General features: G+C 46.6%; 1 protein-coding gene across 2 annotated transcripts; it reads right to left on the bottom strand.

Annotated features, from left to right (window-relative positions):
* Nucleotides 1-732: 732 nt before the first annotated feature.
* On the bottom strand, nt 733-21,764 carry ZER1 (zyg-11 related cell cycle regulator). Of its 2 annotated transcripts, none has more exons than XM_036750499.1 (16): nt 21,320-21,764; nt 14,795-15,055; nt 13,917-14,067; nt 12,459-12,895; nt 11,928-12,104; nt 11,163-11,277; nt 10,703-10,849; nt 9,864-10,037; nt 8,440-8,655; nt 7,992-8,033; nt 7,629-7,748; nt 6,385-6,500; nt 6,055-6,243; nt 5,423-5,520; nt 4,392-4,494; nt 733-2,833 (listed from the first exon to the last, which is right to left on the bottom strand). In XM_036750499.1, exons 2-16 carry the CDS (start codon nt 14,950-14,952, stop codon nt 2,776-2,778), a joined length of 2,301 nt encoding a protein of 766 aa, XP_036606394.1. In that variant the 5' UTR covers nt 14,953-15,055; nt 21,320-21,764; the 3' UTR covers nt 733-2,775. The 2 variants fall into 2 exon arrangements, with proteins under 2 accessions (XP_036606394.1, XP_036606395.1); XM_036750500.1 differs by lacking the exon at nt 21,320-21,764 and adding an exon at nt 20,857-20,899.
* Between the last annotated feature and the right edge of the window lie 655 nt (nt 21,765-22,419).

The raw sequence follows: 22,419 nt of genomic DNA on the forward strand, positions 1-22,419 counted from the left end.
CATGGGTGGCCTATTCTCCGCACCCTTTCACACAGCAACCCTTGGTTCCTGTTCATTTACCGATTCCTCACTCCTAGGCGGGGGCGGGGGTGTGGCCTGTGCGTGTCCCCTAGAGTAGGGATGCTTGAGGATACACCTCCAACTCCACCAAGCCTCTGGAATTACTTCAGAGAGAGGACTGAGAGTCCGGTCACCAAGCTCCAACCCCTCACAGGGAACGACACCTGTGACTTCACCCCTAGGGGAAGAAACTACTCCTCCAGATGCCTATCAGCACCTCCTCTGAGTGGCCCGGAGCACTGAAAAGGGTAAATGACTTGTCCGGGGTGTCAGAGACAGTGAAGTGTCAGACGTGAAACTTGAACCCAAGTTGCCCCGGCTTTTTTAATAAGCGGAAATGTGGTTTACTGTCACTGTACTCAGGCCCCACAAACTTGACTCTATCTTCTAGGGGTTACTAGACACAAAGATAGGGGCCATGGTTACCCAGACCCCCAGAATCTTTCTGTGTGAAGTGTTGTACAGCTATTTATCCTTGATAGGAAGGAGGTCTCTCCAACAGTCCAACCCTCAGGTGAGCCCAGCCCTCCCTACCCATGCAACTAACAATGAAGTGAAAGTGGATGAATTAACCCTAGGGGTAAGTGCCCTCTATTTCTTGTTTTGTTGTCTGGCCCTGAGATTCAGGAGTCCCATCCTTCCCCAATAAAGACTCTTGACACCCCTTCCACTTTGCACAAAAATGTATTTCTGTGACATCCCAAGTTACAGACGCTTAACACAGGACCTGGGTGCTCATTCAAAGCAATAGGCTGTGCCAAGGTCCTTAGAGCAGGGACAGTCCAGGTGGGGGAGAGGGAGGGAGGGAGGTTTGCTCTGTGGGGAAATACCCAGTCCCTGGTGGATGGTCGGGCAAATGGCTCAAACTCAGCCCCACTACCAGGACTGGAAAATTCAGAGTTCACCCAACACAGGCTCACCCTTGTTGGAGCATGAGAAGCTGAGCATGGGAAAACCAAGGAGAAAAGAGATATTTTCATTCGCCTACCTATGCCATCCTGTTTCATACAGAGATAAACACTCAGGAAGAAGGCTAGTAGGAGGACTAGGAAGGAGGAAGAGGAGAAAAGATTTTCTGAGTGGTTGGCTTCTAAGCACATCTCATTGACAACCCTCCCCACCCCCACCCCCACCCCCACCTGTCCAAACTTAATTCAAAATTACACCAAAAAAAAAAAATAAAATAAAAATTGAGAGGGTTTGGAACAAAATATTTAAAAATACATACAAGTCTCACACTGTCCAAAACAAAGCACAGAGGTTCCAAAGGAAAAGTCAGAGATTACAATGCCCCATGGTACTGCCTGCTCCCAATGGGACGGGTTAGGCTGTACCACTGAAAAGTGTCTGTTGTGCTGGTCTGGAGAAATGTCTGTTGCCACAGTGTTGGCCTGGGGGGAGTTGCCCCAGCTCTTGATGCAGAGTTTCTAATGCATATCTGAGTGGGGAAAAGGTACGCTGGGGTTGAGGGCTCTATATGGGCAAGCTCTCACTTCCAGCTGTCCCCAGGTCTCCTCCAGCTGCTCTGAGTCATTCCTCCAGTCTCTCAGCCGATGCAGGGAAGCAGTGACAAGGTTGTCAGCTGCCAAGGGTTAGTTGGGTGGGGAGGAACAGGGAAGCACCGCCAGCTCAGCTATCCGGGGAAGAATGCCTGAGATAGACAAGCACTTGAGTAGCTCCAGGGATATGGAGGCAGGCATCTTAAGCAGGAGTATCTGCTGGGATGGCAGAAGAATCTGTCCCTACTCTATCTTCTTTGGGAGGAAGAGATCCTTCACTCCCCTTTTATTTGAAAAGGGGGGAGGCCTGGGCCATAGCAGGAGAGGGAGAAGAAAGGAAGTAGCTTAATGCCACCTTAGCAGCATGGCTTCAGAGTGGGTATATATCTGTGGCTTGCAAAAATCGATGCAAAAAAAAAAAATCACCATGGGGAATAGTGGACAGGGTATAGTTAGTCTCTCCAAAGGGGTAAGGGTGATTCTGAGCTTATAAAGGCTAAAGACCTCTGTCCATTATGAGGCTCCTAATCAACACTGTCTATGCCTTGGCACTGTGAATGACTCTGTACCTTGCCTCTAACAGTCAACAGCCAAGGACCCTGGCCTTTCTAGGACCTCTGCAGGGTTTGTTCTAAGACTCTCTGTGTTCTTTTACTGCTAAGCCTCAAACCCCACCAGCCTAGCTTCCACCAGGCCTGAGAGCCTAGCCTAGGCTCCTAGCTGTCCCAGGGATCTGGTGCAGGGGACTAGGGATGGGCTGATGCTTTGCGCATCAGAAGAGGGACAGTGGAAATGATAAAAGAAGAGAACTGAAAGTCACAATTTTTCAAGCTTTGAGCCAGTGGGTGGTTGGTGGGGAAAAGGGAATGGCTATTAGAGGCTCTCTGTGGGCTTAAAAAGGCCAAAGAATGTTGCAAGGACTTGGGGAGGGGGATGTTTCTTTTGTTTTTATACAGAAATCATACACACAAAAATTCAATTCACACTTCCTAACAAAAAATTATATATATATATAATATATATATATCTTACTAATGTTAAGGAAAAGCATTGGTTGTGCAAAAGTTCCCCCAGTGCACCTTCATCTCATTGGGGTCCCACACGCACAGGATGAGGGCCTTCCGACAGCCAGGCTGGTGAGGATTCCTCCCTAGATACAGTAATTTAGAGAGAAGTTGGGACCTGTGCGGGCCAGAATCGGGAGGGCCCATTGCCTCTATCTGGATGTGTCCATGTTCTCCTCCTTAAAGTTACTGCAGTGCTCTATCACCTTCCTGAGGATGACACAAGGAGAATGGGAGGTATGATTTAGATGCAGGGCCTAGAAAAAGGAGGCTTCAAGGTACCATGAGTGAGCATCAGGTGCTAGGATTATAGATCTCTTATTTCCCAGGCGGAACAAGTTGTATGCCTAGATACACTAGTCAGCCGGCAAGATCAGAATGATGGCATTAGGGCATGGACAGCAGTTTTCAATACCCACAGGACTGTTATTACTATATGTTACAGCCAGACAAGCATTTGATTCTTTCCTTTTACTTGGCAACCAAACACTGACTTGCATCACTCAGGGTTTCTTCCAATCCCTCTCACCATGCTCTCCCATTCAGCCTATCCATCTGGTCAGTATCAGGATGATGACTGATGTTCAATGCCCAAATTCCTGGTCTACTGTTCCTCTGGCCAGTGTAGTTTACTGCCTGTCCAATTCTTGCTCATATCTATCATTCTTTTCCATCTAGAACAGTCAGTGCTACTTTAGCCCCAGGGGAGAAAGAGCTAAATAGAGATCTCACTCATCCCTTTATAGGAGCAAAGAATGTCTACTGTGAGACAGGACATGTAGAATGTCTTTTCTGAAACAATTACCAAGGTTCTAATGCCTAAACTAGTGCTAAGTTCAATTTTTTTTCCTTGTCTGGACTTGTGATTTCATCCACATAGAAAGGTCTGGGTGAGGAACTTCTACTGATGTAGATCAGCAACTTCTCTGAAACTGGGATCTTAAGAGAGCTGCCTGGGGCCACTGAGGGTTTAAATGACTTTCCCAGAGGTCACACAGCCAGAATGTCAGGGGTCGGAATTAAACCCAGGTCTTGGGCTCTAAGGAAAGCTCAGCTTTCCATCCACTCCAATACTATATTAAAGAGGATACCAGAAAGGGCAAGTTCCTTATCTGGCACGGGCATAAGTAACTTTTAGAGTCTCCCTATATGTACTGGCCATTTAAAAAACTTTAGCTATTGTTGGTTAACGTCTGAGGTATTGGTCTGAGTACTCCTTTTATGAAATTAACTCTGAAATGTCATTTAGTTTCATATTTATAAATTCACTCCAACTTTGCTCTGTCTTAATCCTTATAATTTGTTTTTAGAGATCACACTGTACCTATTCTTTGCTCAGTAAGTCTTACAATAGCCTTTGACCGAGAACAATAAAAAATTCTAATCTAGTGCCAACACCCAGAGATGACAAAATAGAATGGAGACCCCAGGGGAAATGAGATAACTTGGTTCAAAAAATGAAAGCAATCCCCTATCTCCACACAGAGTTTGGCAGCAAAGCCATAACATTGTGGTTTTTCGCTACGTGTCCATCCAATGTGACGAGGCTGTCCACGACCCAGCTCATCATTCCAGTATCCAGCTTAGCTGCCCTTGTTCTAATCCTATCTGTTCAATATCCTCTGATGCCTGGGTCTCAAGGACATGAATTTTATCCACCCAAGGTTGTGAACTGCTGTGTTGTTCTATCCCCAAAGAACCCCAGTATATCCAATTCTATAAAATCACAGTTGCATGCAGTGAAGTATTAAAATATCTTGTTTCCTACCGGGCCATTTCCTTGGTCTCCTGTCGGGCAGAAGCCATTTTGATCATGTCCCTCAGAAGTGGCATGCCACCTTCTTTGATCAGCAGGGGGCAGTACTTGTCCGCTGTGTGGAGAGTGGGAGGCCACATGTCAAAGGTAATTCGACAAGAATTTATAAAATGCCCATAGGATGAAGGGTCCTTTATTCAGGCACTGTAGGCGATACAAACATCTACAAAAGAACAGTCCTTGGCCTCCAAGAGCTTACAATCTGGGAGCTATAATAACAACAATTCATATTTAATTAGTGTTTTATGGTTTACAAAGTGTTTTATATACATGATTTTATTTTTAGCCACAGGATTATTATATCTTGTGAAGTAGATGATACAGGCACCAGAGAAGGATAGGTCTCTTGGCCCAGAAACTTAGCCTTGCTCATATATGCTTTCTTTTACCCAAAAGAGAGAGAGTGGAGACTTGGCAAGATGGAAAAGCAGATCCAGCATAGAAGGTGGGCCTGCTGAGTCAGAAGACTGTAAGTACTAAGGCTTTGCTGCCTCCTAGGACCTGTCTTTCCTAGGATGATTTATCAGCATGACTCAGACCAATTTAATGGTCCTATTTGGGGAGCTGAGGTTGGCAGAAGGACCCAATTCTCTTATATTGGTTTTGGGGCAAGCACTGATTTCTTTGGTTCTGGCCCCATGTACTGACACTAACAACTGAGGCTGTAAACAAGACAGAATTATGACTTTTTAATTTGGCCGAGAACCAAGGGGGTTTTGGAAATGACTTCAAGTTCTTGTGCTAATTGCAATAAATATGTGATAATGGATATGTCCCCTATTTTCATGTCCCCCAAACATCCAGTTTGCAACTTCACAATCACTGAAACCTGTTGTTTTGTAAATTACTCTTAAGATGCATGTCTTGTCTGTCCTAGCTCAATTCTAGGTGCTCTAAAGACAAGGACTATAATTTGTGATTCTCTCTTCCCAAGCTCTTGGACAAAATGGGTCTATCTGAATATCAGATGAGCAGGTACTTACGATAGACTGACACAAGGTTGTACAGAGCCCAGGTTGCCCAGTGCTGGCTGACAGGGGATATACCCTGGGGAAGTAGGCGAAGAATTGGCTCAAATGACCTGAAAAGAGAAAATACCGTGACCTCTGCTATTCTTAAAGTAGGTCTCCTTGTGTTTTTATGTATTTTGGAGAGTTCCAAAGTGTCAGGCTAAAGAGGGAAAGGACTTCTGCGCAACAATCAGCTATTCATGGCGATGGCTTGGGGAAAGGCAGAATTCAAATGGGCTGCCAAAAATATATAGTCAATGTCTCGGGTTCAAACTAACCCACTGTGGCAAGTTGATCAAATGAGACGAAAGAAATGCAATGAGAAATGCAGTTGGATTCAAGTAAAAACTATGTGTCTATGAATTTGCAAAATACTGGTGGGTCTTCAGGAAGAGGAGGAAGACTCAATTTTTGTGCTTGAGGAAGGAGAACCTAGAGACAAGAGGCGAACTAAATGGCTCTCCCTGTCTTGGGACTCAGTGATCTAAGGCAAGGGACAACTGGAGACCACTGAATGAACTCTACCCAAACCTTTCACTAGGAGAGTCATACAATGTACTTCTTTCCCTCCAGCTTTCTCTAGGTCCTAAACTACCCCAAATTACCTGTAATTGATGTTTCTCCGGGAGTTGATATCCCAGCTCTGGATGGCTGTCCACATTCGTTCTACTACTTCCTCCCGCCGAGGTTCACAGATTCCCCAGGCCTCCGGGCCATCAAACATAATGTGGGAAAGGACACCGCAGGCATTATAGGACACTTCAATTCCATCTGCCTTACTCTCCAGCAGGTTGCTAGCAAGGAGAAGACAGGCAGGGGTTGGGAAGGGGTTAAGGTTTTGGCTAACATAACTAGAATCCTGGACTAGGAACTAGGTCTGACTCAGTGTGGTCACTAGTCCTGAAATGAGGGAGACAAATTCTGGAAGCACCAACCTGAAGACAGTGATGAACTGCGAAGTCATTAGCTGGGGCCGCAGTTCCTTCACCTCTGCAACATTCCCCAGGAGTCCCAGCATATTCCGGTGCAGTTCCTGCTTCTCTGGGAACTCCTGGGAAAATGGGAAATGATGGAGAGGCACATATAGGAATGTGGACCTTTCCAGCTTCGCCAAGTATGCCAGCTCTCATTGGTCCTCCCTTCTGTGACCCTTTATGGTAGGCTAATTAGCACTGCATAATTCAGAACTCAATTTATGTGAAGTCTTATAGCATTTTATATGTTTCTTGTGCATGAGTCATATTTTCACAATTTGACTCTAAGTTCTTTTTGAGGGCAGGGACTATAAGACTGCATTATCTCTCTCTTATATCCCCTACAAGCCTGAGAGGTATAGAGTACAACACAGGTAAGCATTATGGACAGATCAGAAAAAATGATTCTCTTCAGCCCGGAAAGGCAAATGCTAAAAGGAAACATGACTGAGGTCTACAGAGACAGAAACAGAATGGAAAGGGGCAAACATGGAATATTCTTTAAATATTAGAATGAAAAAGCCTCCTTTGAAACTGGAGCAAGATAAGTTATTTCTCACAATGGGCAGTAAGTCCATGGAATTCATAAAGCCAAGAGACCCGAAATATAAATGGATCTGAAAAGAGTTTGGCCAACAATGAAAGACTTCTGAACTCTGAAGTGACCAACTGAGACTTCAGAAGTGATGATAAAGCAAGCCTCCTGGCTTTTCTTCAGAGGCACTGGCATACAGAATGAGGCATATATTTTAAGATGTGGCGTTCATTTATTTGTTCAATTTCACGGAATGGTCAATAGGGGATGGTAGGATTCAATGGGAAGTGACCAGAATGTTAAAAAAATCTGGTCACATTTTCTAAATGGCAGAGCCAGGACATGAATACTAAGAGAAATTGTGATAGACCTAACCTTTGAACTTGACATCAGGGAGAGCAACCCTGCCTACTCAGGACAAATCCCCATAGGTTGAATGATGATGACATCATCCCTAAGTGGGATGGACTTAATGCAGGCACTCCAGGGCATCTATGTAATAACTGTTTCTTGACTGGTTGAATGGGTAAGTGGGACCTAGGAATAGAAGGATGGAATTACAACACCAAGACCCCAATTTCCACATAGTCTCAAAGAGTGAATAATGCCCCAGTGATGTTTTTTGCTGGTCCCAGCCTGGCTCATCCAGGCCTGCCCAAGCAGTGCTAACCTTCAGGCACTCCAAGAAGAGCTTCATGCCACTGTAGTTAAGGAACATCTCACAGTTGTCCGGCGTCTCATCTGTGATATTCCACAGAGCACTCCAGGAGAATTCCATCACCTGATCACACTGCAGGGGGAGACACTGAATAAGTCTCTGCTATTTCCCAGGGAAAAAGTAGACCTAGATTACCAGGATAGGAGAAGGAGCCACCGCTGATACCCAACTACAGTATAGGGGAGATGCTGTTTAAAAGCTATCAGGCCACTGCGCCATGACAGGCTCTGAGGAGGGACTGATCCCACCCAAGGAACAAACCATTTCCATTTGTTGGAGGGAAGAAGAGCTGATAGTCATTATGGAAGAACTTACTGTTTTGTCCATTAGCTTTTTCTGAATCAACTTTAGCATGGTCTGTAGGCAGAGAAAATGAATTACTAAGTAGGTATCTAATCATGACTCCTAAAAATTCTAAAGCTGGAAGAGATCTCTGTGGCTCTTTAGTCTGTCTTTGTTTCCCTTTAAACCAACCCAAGCAGGCAAGTATCAAGTCTATTGGGAAGGCACTCTAATGGAAGAAGCTCCTCAAACTACCTTTGGTCATCCATTCCAATACTTACCAAATGTTCATAATTAGAAAATCCTTCCCATTATCTAAGCTATTTTCCCAAAACACTTTCCCTTGCCCTCAACCAAAGGCAGGAAGAAGTACAAGGTAGATATTGGGGAGAGAATTCATGTAGTCCAGGGAAGTTTCCTATTGGCAGAAAATGACCTGCATCAAGAAGGTTGGGTTGTCAACCCCAGGCATTTCACGCACCATGACAAAACCCATCTTGCCCACAGCCTCCTTGTGGTCATTGTCCACCTGGCAGACAAGGGCATTGCAGAGGTGCACAGCGATTCGCTGGATTGACTCATCCTGTCGAGTGGGATTGAGGATGCTGAGCAAGAGTTCATTGACCCTCCGGTACTGGAACTCCAGCTCCTCTGGGATGCTGAAGTTGCAGAGTGTCAGGCAGCAGTTCCGCTGAACCTGGGGAGGGTGGACCGGAAAGTGGTGCTCAGTCATGTCCCATCACCCTGACTCTTTTCCTACCCCTCCCATTTCCCTAACTCCAATTTCTCCATGAAGACTTCCCAGACTAACCCTATTCACCACCCTATCTCAGACACATACATAGATCAATCACGAATTAGTCAAGTCTTTCTCAAGCCCCAGCTAGATGCTAGGGGGAAAAGAAAGAAACCCCTGCCCCCTTAAGGAGCTCGGTCTAGCTATGAAACATAACATCACAAAAGAATGTTAAAAATTAGGTGCTAAACTATGTAGTGTTGACTCTAAGGAGGAGTGAGGACTGTGGCCTGGGGTGGTTGGAGAAGTCTTCCTGGAAGATGAGGGAGTTGAGGACTCACGTAGAGGACTTTTGGAGGGCAATCCAGATAGGGAATAACCAAGAATAAAAGTTAGAAGAGGGACTAAGAAGGAACCATAGGTGCCAGGGACAGTGAATAGATTCACCTGAATAGAGGGGAAGGTGTAATGAAACAGAGCAGGAAGGATTGACAGGTAAGGCCAGATCCATCATAACAAGAATAATACATGGGGGTCTGAAGGCTAAGGCAAATGGAGGGGATGTAATAGGCAATACAATTCTTTAGGTTCTTAGGGAAAGGATACAAAGACAAAAATGAAAACTAGTCCTTGGCTTCAAGAAGAATGTAAATTCTACTAGTATTTATGATATGCAAACAGCTAAGTAAATAAAAGTTCACAAATAAAAAGGGAGAGGGAGAGACAGGAAAGAGCTGCAGAGGAGGTAGCACCATGGCTGAATCAGTAGGAGATATCTGAAAGAAGGAACTGTCTTTCATTTTGTCTCATCCTTGTTAGCATAGTTCCTTGGACACGGTAGGCACTCAACTGAAGGAAGCTAAAGATTCTTAAAGGCAGAGGTGAGGGAGGAAAGGCAGTCTATCCAAAGAGATGGAAACCAGCCACCCAATGCTGAGCTCAGGGAGTCTAGAGCAGACCAGTCTGCTGGAGCTCTTCTGGAGGCACCTTCTTGTTGTTAAATGTCCTTATATCAGTATCATGTATTTCTGCCTCATCTTCCCCATTAAACTGAAAGTTCCCTTAGTGCAGGCCAGCACAAGATGGCATGAGGAGAGAAATCAATTCAGTCAACGGCCTTCCCCCCGCCCAATCCTGGCAGAAATACAGCTAAAGACAGGGGTTCTCACCGTCACCTCCTGGTAGGATTCCATGCCATTGAGTACCACTTGGATGACTTGCCGGCGGAGCTTGATGCTCTGCTCAGGGCGGTACTCTGAGTTGGTCAGGTAGAAAAGTGCAGCACTGCCTGTCACCTGGATATTTTTGTCATATTTGTGGCACTTGAGGGCGGTAATGACCAGCTGTTCAGGGAGAAGAGGAGAAGGAGAAAGCCAGGGATAGGAGATCCCAACTTAGTTAAGAGGGTGCCCTGGGAACCCACCCTGTAAAGCAAGCCTCCCTTGTGCCATCACTTCGACTGTTATATAACAACAATGTACAAGGCACTGGGATATAATGAACACCAAGAAGTCTGAGGGGAAAGGCAGTTTTGGGAAACAAGCAGTCTAGGGTGGGGGGGTGGAGTTGGGAAATAGACATCTGAGTTGCTGGCCCTACAAGGTGACCGTAAGTCAGTGTCTTAGTTCTCCTCTCCCCTGTCTATTTTATCACTGTAGCACTCTGGGGTCTTGGGTAATTACTCCTCATTGCCGTATCCAGGGCCAGCTTTGCTCAGATGTTGACTGAATCCTGACAAATCTCGCCCACCCCATAAGATGACAAACAGTCCCAGGACCTCCTTCTCAATTTCAGTCTAAATCTAAGAAACCAGGAGTATTCCAGACTTCCTCTGGGACGAAGTCAGAGAAGACTTTGCAAAGCAAAATAATTTTTCCAATAAAATAATTGCAGGAGGACACTAGGATTGTTGTGGGAGAACAACGTGGCCTAGGGCAGCTCCGCAGTAGAGGAAGCTATGGGGAGCGCTGGGGAGAGGGAGGGACTCTAAACTGAAAGGTAGGCTGACCTGTAGGGCTCGGAGTAACTGATTGCAGCGCTCTATTCGGGCGATATCAAAGAGAAGGTTGATGGCTCGAGAAGTGATTTCTGGCCGATGCTCTGTGTAAGCCTCGATGGCATTTAGCACCTGTTCCTCGTTCTTGTCACCACTCACCTGGTGGTACGTATGGGAAGATGAAAAGGGAGATTTAGTTCCATGATCTGCCCAGAGAACAAAGCAGAGAGAATCACAGGGGCCTGCACTAACTGAATCGCCAGATCTTAGGATCTCCTACTTAATCTGGCCTTAATGAGGTAGTTCCTTTATACTTGAGCTTCCTATTTTAAGAGATAAACTCTTTTTCTGGAAACTCAGAGCCCTCCTGCCAAACCTGCTGTCCCCAAGGTACAGTGTCAGAGATTAGGGGAAAGTTAGGAGGAATCCCTTCCAAAATCATAAACTGCCTCAATTTCTCTTTGACTCTTACCTTGTAGGCTGGAATGTGTGTCAGACGGCATAGGGAAGTCTCAAAAAGCCCAAGGAACTGCAGGGGCCGCTTCAGGGCCCGGAAGGGCGTGATGCTGCTCTTACAAGGCTCAGTGCTGGGGAAAGAGGCCACCAGGGGGGTCAGTTGCTGTAGCCCCTAAGGGGACATGCAGATTCTTGCCCATAGCAAGAAAGGACCACTCTAGACCTAGCTCAAACTAGGAAGCTGAACATAGATTTTGCATAGTGTGGCAGTGCTAAACTATCTCCTTAGTTCCTTGGGTGTTTAAATGAGCTACAAGGGAGTGCTGGATCCAAGAGTTTTCTTGAAGTATACTGGGCTTATTGATGGTCAGTATGAGGCAGGGAAGTAGGGGAGGGAATGTTGGAATCTGCTACATTTTCTATAGTCTTTTAAGGAGTAGAGAAAAGAGCTATGTCCTGACCTCTTAGAAACACTGCCCAGTGATCTGGGGATTTACCCAGACTACCTCAGGGAGGATGTTCCATCAAAATCAAAGCATTAAGCTTCCTATGGCTAAGGGGAAGTGAATAGTCAAAGCTGTTTTCCAGATGATCAAAAGACATTGAGACATCAAGGGATCAGGGATCAGAAAGATGAAATCTAACATCCTATCCTAAGTGAGCCCTGGACTTGGGCAAAGACTTCAATTAACACCATGGCTTGGTATAGCCCAAAGGGAAGCCATTCCTCAAGGAAAATGGATCAGAATACCTTATTTAGGCCGGCCTGGACAGTTCCTACCTGGTCTGCCCGGCTTCCTCATCCATTTTAGAGATGCTGCAGTTTTCTAGCATCATGTGGCCAGAGATATCCAGTGACACCAGATTTCCCAGCTTCTGAACAAAAAGGCTCAGCACCTTCCTTGTCAGCTTGAACTTATAGTAGCTGGAGAGGCGGTCTCTAGAGATGTCCAAGTGCCTGGAAGACAACAGGAAGTCCAGGAGGTCAGGGGCTGATCTACTTGTGTACATGACACCCCTTTGATCCAGACCATTCTGAGAACAAACCTGCTGGGACTTGGATATGCTCCAGAATAACCAGGTTCAGCTGTGTGTCTGAGATGGAAGGGCAAAGTTCCTTAGAAGGGAGGACTTGCCCTCAACCTGGGGCCCAGAGACCAGAGAACTATAGCTATCTCTGAAACAGCCCACAGTTTCAGAGAAGACTCAAGAGTCTCTAAATTATCTCCATCCCAAGGCAACTTTAGGTCACAAGGAAGGTCCTAGGGAATGTGGGTGAAGGAAGAACCAGGGGAGGAGAAAAAAGGCTCACCGGAGTTTGTGGAGCTGAACAATGACACGGATATGCTCATCAGACAGGTCCATGTTGTAGAGAACTAGGGACACCAAACTATCCTTCCACTGAGTCAGGAAGGCCACATCGCTGGTCTGGATACCTGAAAGGTCCAGGGCAGTCAGGGAACGCAGAGGTCGAAGAAGAGACTCCACGGGAATCCCCTCAGTCATTCGGCCAAGGTTGAGGAACCGCAGGCGGCTGAAGCCCTCGAAGGTGAAGTCCTTAACCAGTACCTGGCAGGTGGGGTTGACCACACACTCATCCTCACAGCCCCCAGGGTTCTCCTCTTCATAAAAGATGTTCCTGCATCCAAAGAGGCTCAGGGAAACCAGGGTGGGGCTAAAACTTCCCAATGTCTGCAGACTCTTGGCGGTCAGCTTCTCACAGTTGGTTAGGTACAATTCAACCAGATCCTAAGAGAGTCAGGGAGATATGTGAGAATTACAACTGCTCCTCATCCTCCCCCTTTCCATCTGGTATCAGTAAACAATGGGATGGAATGGGCATCAAAAGCCAGCATTCAGACCTCAGGTCTGTTGCTTGGTGGAGGACCTGAGGAAGTCATTTCATCCTTGAGCATCACAGCTTCCTCACTGATAAGACTAAGGAATCATACTTGCCCTGCCCATATCACTGAGGATATTGTGAGGCTTGAATGAGATAACAGATGTGAGAGTCCTTCAAAAAAAAAACAAGTGTTACACATAAATATGTATTGTTACTATTATCAAGAACACAAGATAGGGGCAGCTAGGTGGTGCAGTGAGTAGAGCACCGGCCCTGGAGTCAGGAGGACCTGAGTTCAAATTCGGCCTCAGACACTTGACTCACTTACTAGCTGTCACTTAACCCCAACTGCCCTGCCATCCCCCCTCCAAAAAAAAAGTACGTAAGATAGAAGAGGCAGGACAGACATGAACTTTCAGAAACCTTTCTTGCTCGTGGCTAATATGGAAATATACTGGGCTGAATCTAACCTGGTTGGATTGATATTAATATCAGTAATGCAACCATGGCACCTCAGTTCAAGAATCTATTTATGATAAGGGTCCCAGGAGGTTGTTTGCCCTGACATCAACTTCATAAGGTAAGGGCTGGGACCCAAACACCCCCAGCTTCCCTTAACAAATACTCCATTATGGAGACATCATCCACTGATTTAGACAAGCCTCTGATGATCCTATTTCTGTTTTCAGAGCATGCTACCAGAGGTCATGTGTTCCAAATCTGATAGCACCTTGTGTAAAATAAGATTTCCTTTCTCTAATAATTCCAGTTATCATCCCCCCCCACTCTCATTTTTGCTTTAAAATTCCAGAATGCAGTAAGCTAAACATAATACTTCTTATGTCCCAGTTCTCTTCACGAGTTTATTTGGAGATTCAGCCTGTTCAATCCACCCACCCCTTATCTATAGGCCTCATACCAGCCTACCTGCTTTCGAATGGCTTCCAGGTCCTGGTCTTGTACCAAGTCCTCTCGAAGGTGGATACGAGTGAGACGGGTGCTTCGGGGGTCTGAGAAGAGGCTGAAGAAACTCTCATGGGGCTCAAAATTACAGTCAGCATTGACTAGCTCCACATACCTAAGGAAGAGGGATGGTTCAGTCCTGGGGTTAGGAGATGGAACAAGGGGACTGTCTTGTACTTGGAACACCCTCCTAGCTCTTCTCTGTCAATCCAAACCCTAGCCTTCTCTTTCAAGACCTAGTTCAAGTCTCATCTCTTCCACAAGGCTGTGTCCTGATCTGTCAAGTGGGAGAAATACCTTCTGCCCTGCCTGTGGCCCTGGATTGTTGTGAAGATGAAATATAGTTATAGATATGAATGTACTTTGTAGACTCTGAAGTACACAAATACAGGGTGTTATTATCGCCATTTCATGACAGTATAATTGAATCCTTGGTTTTCATGCAGCAAACACATCCTTCCCTATAACTTCACTACACCTCAGTAGACAGTCTCCATGAGATGTTGTAGCCGAAAAATTGTGACCAAAAAATTGTGATCAACACGATTTGGACTTTGGTTTCTTGTCATTGACCTAGAAATAAGCCACTCCACACCTAGGCTGGTCAATCTTCAGATGAAAGACTCGGGATCCGTGATCAAGACTGTGGTTGGAGGTACTATGCTCCTTCTGGTACTCAGCTAAAAACCAGCAGTAGACTGGAGTGCCCAGGAGTTTTCATCTGGGATCCTGATTACTTTCATTCATCCCGCAGTCATCTACACACATATGTATTCACTTACTGCAAACACCCCCCATACACACACATATCTTCTCCCCACCTCCACTAACCCCTGACCTACTCATTGACAAGCCGGTCACAGATCTCACTGGGTAGGAAGATGTCCGGGTGCAGCCGCAAGGTCTCGTTGTCCAGGAGGTAACCTAAGGTTCCCTCTAGGTTTCGGAGGCAGAAGTCTGTGCAGAGTGCCATCAGGGACTCAGGGCTGTCCAATGCCATCCTGGGGCTGGGGCACAGGCGTATGGCTTGAGCCAAGGGTGCCCCAGGGATGAGAGAGTCCTGTCCTGGTAGTAGTCACAGAGACATTTGAGGTAGTGATAGCCTAGCAACAAGGAAAACAAGGGGATGAGCAACAGCCCTGAGCTGCTTCAATTGAAAGAGACTCCTCTACTGGCTTGGGGGTCCCCCTGGCAAACACCACTGACCAAAGAGCGAGCTTCTCTCCGGAGCCCAGGCAAAGGATCTTAGGGCGTTTAATCATTGTCTTAGAATTGGGGCCAAGCTGAGGATTTGGGCTTGTGATGGAGTCTTTCAACAGGAATAAGTGAGCCACCAATATAGAGACTTCATTTTAGTCTTGACAACCACATTCTTATGTCATTTGTTGAGACAGACTTTCTTGCACCATAATTCCCACCTACTTCCATACTAAGGTCATTTTAGGACACTGAAAAGTGGTGTCAGGCTGTTCCCTAAGTTTCCAATAGTGGAAAACATGGTCCACAATACTAAGGGTGGCCTGTTCCCTCTCAGTTAGAAGCTGCTTTCTTGAGTGGCCCAGTTCCTAACTGCCAGACTTAAGAGAGAACTCATAAGCAGTACATTCTCATTCCAGGACCCTGTTCTTCCCCCGCTCCCTCTGAATCCTTTCCCTTATGGTTTGGAAGTTTGATGGTTAGTTGTCGTCACCAAAAGCAAAAGCTAGAGAGGAGTCTGAGTGGGCTGGAAAGTTAGAAAAGACTAGGATGATCTTTGTCTGACTTGTCAACCTGTAGGTAAGGGGCAAGATGTATACGAATGGGATATGTTTGTGGTATGGGGGGGATGAGTACATACATGTGTAGCTGAGTGTGGAGAAATGAAAAGTATGCAGGATCCCAGCTAAGAACTTCTAGGGATGCTGATCTATCACATTTTTTAGATGATCACTAGGAGGTACCTAGTACCACCTATGCTCCTGGTCATGCATTTTAAGTCTTTCATCTGAGGACTGGTCAACTTAAGTGTGGAGGGGCTCCTTTCCAAGTTGGTCGTGAGGTGATGAACTGTTTGAGTGACTGGATATTAGAGTCTTTGCTCTGTCTCCCTGCCCCATTTACCAATCTTAAAAATCTTTAAAATTGGATGAGAGTGGATATTTCTTTTTTGGGGAATAATGCCTTTCCCACCCACCAGACCTTAGGTCTGGAGGCTTCACCATCCTAGATCCTTCTCTTGAATACGCTTGAACATGTTCAGATGTTGTTTCTATTCCCCTACTATACTTTTTGATGTGGTATGCTGGCCTGTTTGGTCTGATTCAACTCCTCCACCCCTACTTCGTGTACTCTTTCTCTGGCACCTGCTGGCCTTGGAAAAGAGGAGGGCTATCTCAGGCTCCCACTGCCAGGGCTGTTCCAAGGAATCAGATCCCTTGGGGATTCCTGCCTCAGGAAGTAAGCCTTGGCTACCCCCTTCTGCTTCACCTTCTGGCAGTTTTAGACAGAGTGGGGTTTGTGCAGCCCTGGGCACAGGGCCTGTGCTCCCACTAGCCTTACGTACCTCATACAATAAGTCCATTGTGCCAACTGTCCCTCTGGCGACGTGACACCCTCAGGGGACGGTACAGTAAACAGGATGCTTGGGTATGGCCTTACTTTGCCAATATTAACTATTTTCCCACAAAATGTCCAGTGGTGCCTGAGTGCCATTGTCCTCAGGCTTGGGGGGAACAATGGGGGAAAGGACTCCAGGGCTAGCAGGAGGCACCTCTTTGCTAGGATGGATGAAATCCAAACTTCTCTGCCTAGCATTTCAGGTTTCCAGAATACTCATTGCTATCCAACATGACCTTTTGTTTCAATTATGCCAGTCTACTCACTGTCCATTGAATACCATGTGCGATCCTGCCCCCATGGCTAGGTTCATGCAGATTCCCCATGTGGATCTATAGAGGTCCAGGTCAATTTGAATAGTTTTTCTTAGGCCTTCTCTGACTCTACTATAAATCCATATGGATTTGTAGCTTTTAACAACTCCTAAAGTACTTAGAGCCTGTACCACTCATCTGGCACTAAATGCACACTGCTCTGAATTACCAAATAACTATTTCATGTCTTGTCTCTCCAACTAGAGTGAATAATGGTGATCTCCTGGAGAAAAGGGACCATGTCTTACATTTTTCTTCTGTTTTAACACTGTAATTTACATAGTGCTAGAAATGGAGTCAGGGTTCATGCACTCAACAAACATGCAACTACCCACTATATTCAGGGCACCATACTAGCCGCCAGGGATAAAGAGCAAACTGACACTAAACCTTCCATTATACTACAGGACAGATATGATGTGAACACAGATAAACGTGACAGAAAACAGGGAGTGACAGAGGCAGAGGAGATCCCCAAAATGCTCTTTAAAAATTTGAGGAGAAAGTGAATTCTTTCAGCTGGGAGAATAATGGCTTACTGATCAGGGACTCAAGACCAAGTGCTGCTCTCTCCTCTGCATTTCAAGAACCAAGGAAACTGCCTGCCTGTGGTGGCTTGTGCACAGCAGCCATCTTAGCTGCCTAGTTCCCAGGTCATCAGAGGATTCTGCCAGGGTTAGAGTGCCTGGCACCAAGACACACCAAGGAGACTGGACTATCTGCTGACCCATTCCTTTCGCCATGCAAATCTAGATAAATGGGAATGGGGAGGGCTGCAAGAGGAGAGTTGTTCCTCTTGACACTAAGCCGTCCTCAGGCAGTGAACCCCAGGGAAAATCAAAGTTTTCAACAGTTGTGCCACTTGTGCTGACATGGGACAGTTTGCAAGATCCTTTTACCCCCTTTTCCTGTCCCCAGGGCTCTGTCTGAATTTGGGCAGGATCCCATCATAGGTCATGGCCAATCCAGAAATCCAGCAACAGATAACAGGCCAAAAAAAAAAAAAAAGATAATCATGACAGATCACTGAAGAGTAATAATGTTTTGTATTTCTCTAGTCCCCCCACAGATTACAGATAATGGCTATTTGATGAAGGTTGAGGGAGTAAATGGAAAGGAGACTGAGGTCCTCAGAGGGAAGGCAACTTGCCCACAGCTGGTAAGAGAAGCACACTTAGATCTCCAGATTCAAATCAATTCAACCCCAAAGGGAAGCTGAATTTTTCTTGATGAAGACAGGAAGGGAAAGGCCTTGGAGCAGCTTTGGCCCTGCGAAATATTAACCAAGACACTCGGGGGAAAATCAAAACAAATGCCCTATTTATAGAGGCTGGAAGCTCTCCAGAACTAAAAGAATAACAGTCAAATTGGTTCAACCCATAGGGGGAGAGAAGGTGTAATCAGCCCAGAGAATTTGGTTAGATCAGAGAGCAAGAGGTCAGCGTGTAAGTCCCCAGATATTCCAATGATTCTCTTGGCACCTAGGAAGCTACTATTGAATTCCAGGAGTCAGGGAACACTTTGCCTGGGCATCATACTGGAGGTGAGGACTGGAGAATGACTAAACTCAGGACATTAAGATTTAGAACTGAGAATGGCTTGAAAGAAATATTGAGATATTGGGGTAGAAATCGAGGAGAAATGGAGGGGAACATTAGCATGTGGCTGTTGGCACAACCCAGAGGAGGTAAATGCTTGAGTGCACTATACCAGAATGGGATTCAGAATGCCTGGGGTCCGTTCTGGGCTCTGCTACTCTTTTGTCATCAAGTATGGGCGAGAACAAGAACCTTCTATGTGGCTCTCCCTTTCTTCTTTCTGGACAACAGGTTCTCTTGGTTTTCTTTGAATCTCTACACCACTTATAGTCCATGGCACTTAACACAGACTGCCTCATATTCTTACTTAATTTATCTTCTCTCTTCAATTAGACTATCAGTTCCTAGAAGGTATTCATCTGTATCTCTTCCATAACTCCTTGTACAGTGCCTTGAATAAAATAACTGCTTGATAAATACATTCTGATTAGCCAGTTGAGACCAGAAGAGGTCTGAGGCTATAAAGTCCTAGGCCAATATCCATCTACATTGTTATTGAGAGAGATGCAATTGAGCCATGTATAGAAGGCTAGCACCCAGCCTCGGTGAGCAATCAGGGGTCTTGAGAGGTTTCATGTGCTCCCTGCTTTCTGGCATTGAACCAGGGAGTAGGTAGAGAAGTCTTACTGCCTTTCATTCTATTTATTTATAGATAGGACTACAGGTGAGAGTCCTGGCAAAGACCATCTCTGAGCCTGGCGAAGACACTGATATAACGACTTCTGAGATCTGACATTGTAAGAGAGAGCTGGCTTCTAGTCCTAGCTCACTTAAAATGACTGCATAGTCACATACAAGCCAAACATTTTGACTGAACCTCAGATGCCCTATATATAAAGAATAATAATCCATGCCTTGACTGCCTCGAAGGGTGATTGTGAGATTCCAGTGAAATGTAAAAATGCTTTGAAAACTCCACATGGTCGTGTATTATATTTGGGGGATTGGGAGCCCAAGAAGAAGACACGCATTTAAGCCAAGATGTAAAAATTTCAGTTTGGAAAACTTAATGCCTTATGGTCAGTAGCCTGAAGGAGCTGACCCAGTGCTCCTTGGATTTGGAAGACTACTGATTTTTCAAGCCCATCTCAAAGGTCATTCATCTTAGAATTTACTCACTGGGTTCTATGAACCTGCCATAGCCAACTAGGCTGTATAATAATGGCTAGTACACAGTACTTTAAGGTGTGCAAAAGCCCTTTGCAAATATTATCTCAGCTTACCCTCACAACAACTCTGTAATGTAGGTGCTATTATTATCCTCACTTTACAGAGGAGGAAACTGAGGCTTAGAGAATTAAGTGACCTGCCTAGGATTGTCCAGCTAGTAAGTATCTGGGGCAAGATTCAAACTCAAATCTTTCTGACTCCAGGTTTATCAATCTATACCATGAATCTTGGTCCTGCCCCAGCCCTTAATCCAACTCCCGCAGCACAATACAGGAAGAGTTGGGGCAGGAGCAGGGAATGAGGAAAGGAGGTGGCTCTACCCTAGCTAAAAAAGACACAAGGCTGGTACCTTTACAAGAGGGAGTAGGACTGTTCCACTGACACACATGCCTTAGAATTTAGATTGTGCTTGTGACTTCATTTCTTTTCCAAGGTTATTTTTGATATTTGGTTTTAGTTTAGTTTTTACCAGATTTTACCTGAATTGAAATGTTTCTGGTATGAGTAGTGTCAATTCTCAGGCAATCCCCACTCTCCTACTCCAAGGAATCAGAAGCACAAACTCAAAGAATAAGAAACGGAAAATCTCCAGATTCGGCTCCATCCATTGAGCCTCTGTGAATTTTTGAGCCTGAGCAGATCGTGATTGCAAGTTTTCTTTCAGGAGCTGGCCTGCTAGACGGGTTTCATTTTAACTTAATAGTGTACTTCTCCGGCCACTGCAAGCTCGAACAGCCCAAAGTGACGGCTTTCTTTTGCCACATATATTCTGTTAGTTAGAAGCGGCCTTTATTAGGACACCCATAACTTTTGAGCTTGGAGGCTTAGCACCACATGGGGGGGGGGGGGCGGGGAGGAGGGAAAGAGCTTAAACCCACCATCCGTAACTGTCCTCGGGGGAGAAAAGATAAAAGTCCGAACTTTTAAATTACAAAACAGCAGACACACTAGTAATACCCCATTTAGCCATCTCATGGGGGATGGAAGGGGGAGGGGGAGGGAGGGCCAGGGAAGATTTCACAGTCAGTTCTAAAGAGAAGTGGAAATCCTCTCCTAGCCTTTATGGACAAAAGCATGCGGCCCTTTCCAGCCGCTTTCCAGTAGGTGGGTGGGTATGTGGGGGAAACAGGGAGATGATGGTTAAGTTGGGGGAAGAAATCTTGCACCGAGGGGGTGGGGACGTGAGCGTATGGGGAGCGGGATACCAGGGTGAGGAGGGATTTCTACCTTGGGTGGAGCTGACCCCGGGAGAAAGTCGGGGCGGAGGTGGGGAGGAGTCGCCCTGGAGTGGCTTCCTTAGCAGTCTCGAGTAGAAGGCGGAGGGAGGCAACGGGGGCAGGGGATCGGACGTGAGGATGGAGGGACGGATGAGGATGGCGGCTTTAAGATCCAATAGGGATAGCGGGGGAAGCAGCGAATCTTGCACCAGAAGGCCGGGAATCCACTAGATCCGGTGGGCGCACGAGGGATGGGGGCGGGGGGGAGGATAGGGGAAAAAAAAAGACTAGTGGGTCCCAGAGTAAGAACCCCACTGGATTTATTTGATCCCGCCAACGCTTAGGGAAGGGGAGCCAGGTGGTCCCAGCGCATCTCCGGGTGCTTCCCAGAATCCACTAGAAGCGGGGGAGGGAGGATCCAGTGGATCCCGGAGCCTGGAGAGCCAAGGCAAGCGGGGGGATCCCGCACTCACCTTCTCCCGGCTGTCGGCGACGCGTCTGTCCCCTCGGTGCTGGGGCGGGGCGAAAGCCGGCCCGCCCGCCCGCTGCTGGCTCTGGGCTCCGGGCCCCGAGCCCGTCCTCCCGGATCCGATCCCAGCTCTTCCGTCCGCCTCTCGATCCCTCCGTCTCAAGCTCAGCCGCCGCCGCCGCCGCCGCCGCCGCTGTCAACAAACCCGGAGTCCGTCACTTCCGGGGCCGCCCCTTAGCAACCACGAACGGGTTCCCTTGCTCCAAAGTCCGGCGGGGAACGGTGGGAGCCGAGGGACGGTTCTGCCGTCGGTGCAGGGCCTCTTCTTTTACCGGCTCTCCAGCTTTTTAACTCTCTTGTCCTCATCGCTCGTGGCCGCTCTCTTGTAGTCTCCCCCGCCACACACACACACACACACACACACACACACACACACACACACACACCTCTCCTAGCCTCTTTGTTCCAGTGAATGGCCAGATGTATTCGACCCCGCGCCCCAGCCTTTCCAACCTAGGACTTTCTCTAAAATCAAGTGGTCCCTTCCCTCTGCACAATTCCTGGAAGTGGGGAGGAGAGCACAGACTGGGGCTTCTCTGAATAGAACAAAGACTGTGAAAGAAGGCGGCCTCAGAGACTCCTCCCAGACAACGCCTTCTTCCACCCTCCAGGGCAAAAGTAAAAGTATGTATTTATACTTGATGTAGCGCTTAAAACCGCTTTGGAAATGTTATCTCGCTTTATCCTCACAACAACTCTGGGAGGCAGGTGCTTTGTTATCCTGATTTTGCAGATGAAGAAGCAGCGGCAGTCAGGGGTTAAGTGAGCTAGCCGAAGTTCACAGAAGTAGTGTCTCAGTTGAATTTGAACTCAGATCCATCTTGGCTTTAGGTCCAGTAGCTCTAGCCACTGTGCCACCTAGCTGCCTAACCCGGCAAATGCCCTCGAAAGTCTCTTGATTCCCTGATCCTAGCATCACTGAGCTGAATTTGAATTTCTGGGGCAGCCTCCCTCCTTTGACCTTTCCCCTGTCGGGGTTTCAGTTTCCTTGCCTGAAAAATGAGGGAGTTGGGAAGTGTGGTGTAGTGGAAAACCGAACTGGAT

The sequence above is a fragment of the Trichosurus vulpecula genome, chromosome 3, assembly GCF_011100635.1.
Source record: "Trichosurus vulpecula isolate mTriVul1 chromosome 3, mTriVul1.pri, whole genome shotgun sequence".
NCBI lineage: Eukaryota > Metazoa > Chordata > Mammalia > Diprotodontia > Phalangeridae > Trichosurus > Trichosurus vulpecula.

What these genes read in the sequence shown, in the direction of transcription:
- ZER1 (XM_036750499.1), bottom strand. Translation starts at nt 14,952, where the DNA reads ATGGCATTGGACAGCCCTGAGTCCCTGATGGCACTCTGCACAGACTTC. An exon ending in GCAAGATGGGTTTTGTCATG is followed by an intron (nt 8,034 to 8,439) that starts GTGCGTGAAATG and finishes CTCTGCCTACAG; the next exon opens with ACCATGCTAAAGTTGATTCA. An exon ending in CAACCTTGTGTCAGTCTATC is followed by an intron (nt 4,495 to 5,422) that starts GTAAGTACCTGC and finishes CTCTCCACACAG; the next exon opens with CGGACAAGTACTGCCCCCTG.